This window comes from Hylobates moloch, unplaced genomic scaffold, assembly GCF_009828535.3.
Source record: "Hylobates moloch isolate HMO894 unplaced genomic scaffold, HMol_V3 SCAFFOLD_9, whole genome shotgun sequence".
NCBI lineage: Eukaryota > Metazoa > Chordata > Mammalia > Primates > Hylobatidae > Hylobates > Hylobates moloch.
In genome coordinates this window covers 38,869,244-38,873,962 of record NW_026652284.1, presented here as the reverse complement: position 1 = coordinate 38,873,962, position 4,719 = coordinate 38,869,244, and the positions used below count along the sequence as shown (strand labels likewise).

General features: G+C 45.7%; 1 protein-coding gene across 1 annotated transcript; it reads right to left on the bottom strand.

Moving 5' to 3' along the window:
- Nucleotides 1-2,499: 2,499 nt before the first annotated feature.
- LOC116813255 (dihydrolipoyllysine-residue acetyltransferase component of pyruvate dehydrogenase complex, mitochondrial-like) lies at nucleotides 2,500-4,442 on the bottom strand. Its single transcript, XM_032759695.1, is given in 4 exon segments — nucleotides 2,500-2,964; nucleotides 2,966-3,364; nucleotides 3,367-4,028; nucleotides 4,031-4,442. Coding segments are annotated over 4 exon segments (1,938 nt in total).
- Nucleotides 4,443-4,719: the final 277 nt, after the last annotated feature.

Here is a 4,719-nt window from a genome sequence, read left to right as displayed (position 1 = left end):
TGGCACTAAGTCTTTCCCAGCCTAGCAGATATGGATCTCCACAGAAAAGTGGGGATGCTCAGAGCTCACAGCCCTCAGCATAACTGCTGTAATTATGCTGGTTTTCATAGTTAAGTCTTTAAAAAAAATAGAGTGGGCAGAATGGCTGCTATGGTTAGCTTCTACCCTGCATCTCTATGGAGCAGGCTGTCTTCTTTGTACGGGACATACAGTTCTAGGCAACTTTGGAATGATCATTGTCATCCCAAACAAAGTGAGATGAGTGATGCTTTTTCTGACTGGTCTAATTGCAGCTCACAGACGAACCTAGCAGCCACTTAAATAGGCAGTCTAGGGAACTGGGCGTAGCTGAAGGCACTAACAGAATTTGTGGAGAGAGCATCTCAATGACTCCGCTTTCCTTCAAGCAATTGCTGGTTAGATTGTGGAGTAAGGACTTCAAAGATCAAAACACAAGCATGTGAGCAGCATACGAAACTGTCCCAGCTGCCTGAGGAGCTGTGATTGTCCCAAAAGTGACCAGAGAAAGTGCCCATGCCTGAGGGTGATTCCACAGCAATGCTCTGGCAAATTGCAGAGGACTCCAGTGAGCTACATGGAAATGCTTTACGAGGCGGGCGGATCACGAGGTCAGGAGATCGAGACCATCCTGGCTAACACAGTGAAATACCGTTTCTACTAAAAAAATACAAAAAATTAGCCAGGCGAGGTGGTGGGCACTTGTAATCCCAGCTACGCTGGAGGCTGAGGCAGGAGAATGGCATGAACCCCAGGGGGCGGAGCCTGCAGTGAGCCGAGATCGCGCCACTGCACTCCAGCCTGGGTGACAGTGAGACTCCATCTCAAAAAAAAAAAAAAAAAAAGTGGTTTCAGGAGGCAAGAATTTCAAATCACAGATGCACTTACCTAGTACTGTGCTATTATCAATAACTACAAATAACTACAATTAAAGCTCAAGAAAATGGAACCTGAGAGGTCACATCTTGCAGAATAGTTTTTTGTTTTGTTCAAATTTAGCCCAACTTGCCACTTCATTTTCTTAAAGCTTCTGAACATGTCTTTCAACTAAAACAATTAAACATTTTGAAGGCAAGATTGTCTAGAAAGTAGAGACTAGTAGGGGAAAGGAGAGTTTTCTGTCTGTACACAATCCTTTTCCTTGCCTGATGTATCAAGGAGGGAAGCCTGCATTTATAAGGAGGCTGGAACTCACAAACATCAGGTGATTTGAGTGGAAGGTTAATATATGAATGCCTTGTTCCCCAGCACACCCTCTGTTCTGAGGTTAAGACAGAATGTACAAGCCACTTCTTGTTGCTAGAGATAGAGATCATTAGGGCCAAGATCATTTGAGACTTTACTTCTGTGTTATTAGTCCCCGTCTCCAAGCTGGGAGCCCTGTGGACAAGAGCCATGTATCATCTGGCACATGGTCAGATGACCTGACACTACTGGGCTGTCAGGTTTCAGACCCATGAAATTGGAGGCTGGCGTCCAATTTGTTGAGAGTTGTTGTCGCTGTGAGGATCCTTTGTGACTCTCCTGGACTGCTTTCCACCCTTGGTGAGAAGGCAAAGGCTGCCAGTAATGAGTTGGCTGTGCGGTAGATTCCCAGGCGAGCTTCCTTCCATTCATCTTGGCTATGCTGATTTGATGCTAAAATGAGGCAAGGCACTGCCAGGGCCAAGGGTAGAGAAGGAACAGTACATTGGCTAAGGGCATGAGACATGGGCACAACACCTGAAGCCAGAGAAGGGGTGAATGAGAGTCACAAAGGGTATGAGACTGATATATATTTTTTTAATTTTGTTTTATTTTTTACATCAAGTAGCTGGTTTATATTTAGATTATCTCAAGGTGGCGGGGGGAACAACCATGTGTAGGGATTCATAGAAAAATAAACAATCAGCTGAAGAGGTCTAAGAAAATGCTGACTTTTAAAATTTCACTTATTTTCCTTGAAGTTTTCTACCCTTCCCATCGATGATAAACCAAGATCATGTAATGGAAAATTTCAAACCAGGGTTAAATTCTAAAGTAAAGCTTCCGTTCAAGCCCTTCCCCCAAGGGAATTAACTTTCCTGATTTCTCTTTCTCTCACATCTAAGGAGAACATTTTAGGCAGTTAAATTTCAGAACTTCAAGGTTTCATCCGGGTTACCTTTATGTACTCATCTTTAGGGAACCACAATTCTACCTATCAAACATTTCCTAGGGGAAGTACTTATCACCAGAGGGCTAGGCAAGGCCACAGACATGTCCCTTAATTAGGAGTACGGAGCTAAAAATCTGGTGTCTGATTATTAAATGTGCACAATAATTGGGTGTAATCGGCATTTTAAAAATTCAGTAATGCCCATTGTAAATACCTTATCTGGACAGACTCAATAACAAAAATAACTGGTTAAAATAAAAAGAACCACCTGTTTAATAACATATAAATATCTTGATAAGAATGAATCAGTGTGACCCGGGAGAGTTTAGAAATTCTTGAGTTAGTTACAACAACACAGTGATAGGTTTTTCAAGATACTTTCTAAACTCAGCAAGCCACTGGGCTGCAACTGCTCCATCCACCACCCGGTGATCACAGCTGAGTGTAACAGACATCATGCTAGCCACATCAAACCCTTTTTCATTATCTGCAGGGACCAATTTGTCCTCTGAAGCACCAATTGCCAAAATACATGCTTGAGGTGGGTTAATAATAGCAGAGAAATTCTCAATTCCAAACATTCCTAAATTGGAGATCGTAAAGGTGCCGCCCTGGAATTCATGTGGCTGTAGTTTACCCTCTCTTGCTTTGGTTGCTAAAGAAACAACATCATTAGCAATGGTTTCCAGTCCTTTTATATGTGCATTAAACACAATAGGTGTGATGAGTCCTGCGGGAGTACTGACGGCAACACTGACATCAACAACATGATTTTGTCTTATAACTGTGTCCATCCAAGAAGAATTTGCTTTGGGGAATTTTTAAACATGCCAAAGCTGAAGCTTTTATGATGAAGTCATTGACAGAAATTTTGCTTCTCCCTTCTGAAATCTTAAGTTCTTTCTGTACCAACAAAACTTCTCCCGTATTTACATCGATAGAAAGGTAATAATGAGGTATGGTTTGCTTTGATTGCATTAATTGCTGTGCAATAACCCGACAAATGTTGCTGATTGGGATATCTGTGAAGACACCTGTAGGAACTGGTGTCATTCCAGGACCTGTGGGAGGCACAACAGCTGCTGGAGCAGGAGCAGCTTTACTAGGCACAAAAGAGTCGATATCCTTCTTGGTGATTCTACTATCTGGTCCTGTCCCTTTTACTTGTGTAAGATCAGTGCCTTTCTCTACTGCCAACTTCTTTGCAAGACAGGGCTAACAAACACTCTTCCCTTTGGTCCAGCAGGAGTAGCTGGGCAGGGTGCTGAAGGTGTAGGAGCTAAAGGCTGGGGAGTTGGAGGAACAGCGGCCACAGGTGGTGGGGTAGGTGGTGGTGCTTGTGGTTTTAAATCTGTTACTTCGGTTGGCCTATAGTCAGCAAACGCTGATATATCTGCCTCTTTTTCTACAATGATACAGAGTGGGGTTCCTAGAGGGACATCTCTTGTGCCTTCAGGGACCAGGATTTTTGCCAGATAACCTTCTTCCTGTACTTCAAAACCTATAGTGGCTTTGTCAGTCTCTATCTCTGCCAATAAGTCTCCTTCACTTAGCTTCTCACCCACTTTCTTTTCCCATCTCTGAACTGTGCCCATGGTCATGGTGGGAGAGAGGGCAAGAAGAAGTACCTGCATGTGAGGGGGATATGAGCTACCAGGAGCCTGAACAGAAGGTGTAGGTGGAGAAGCAGTGACAGCAGGGGTTGGTGCTGGGGCCGCTTGCGGGGTAGGTGCTGCCGAGGAATCCAATGTATGATTTTTAAAGGCCTCAATATCCTCAGGCTTGCCAACTGTGATACAGATGATCGCTCCGATGGGAACATCCCTGGTACCTTCAGCAACAAGTATCTTTGCCATATAGCACTCTTCCAGCTCTCAAATCCAACAGTGGCTCTATCAGTTTCAACCTCTGCAATTAGGTCACCTTCATTGATTTTGTCCCCCTCTTTTTTTTCCCAACGGGCTATGGTGCCTGCCTGCATTGTGGGGGAAAGAGAAGGCAATGGAATCTTCTGATGCGGGGCAAGACTGTAACAGCGGCGGCCTGGCGACCCCAAAAGCTGCAGCAGTAAGCGGTTCCGCGGCGTGGCCCCAGAACTGGGGGTCCAGCCGCACAGTGCCCGGACCCCGCCATACCCTGTAGTCACGCTGTTGCGACGAGCCGGAGCCGGGCCAGATCGCGAGGTCACTTGTGGAGTTCCGGGTACCTCCTGCAAGGCCATCAACTGAGCCTCGAGTCCCGCCCATGGGGCTACATTCTGGGCCCGTCGCGCACAGACGTGCCACATAGTGCCACCAACCCCCCACACCCCAAAACCAACGCCGTCTCCGGAGTGACCTCTCCAAGAGCCGAGACCGATATTTACACAGTGGCTCAGAGAGGCAGTAGATGTGGTGACAGCGCCAATTAAAGATGAATGTGTTCAGCTCGTACATCATGGGGGTCTGGAGTGAAACTTACCTGCTAGATGTTAATTTGCAGTGGCAGCAAGCCCTGAAAAGGACTCCTTCCAAGATGAAGCCTGCAGTGGGGCCTTCTGACATTCCTGAGACAGTCTGCTGCTC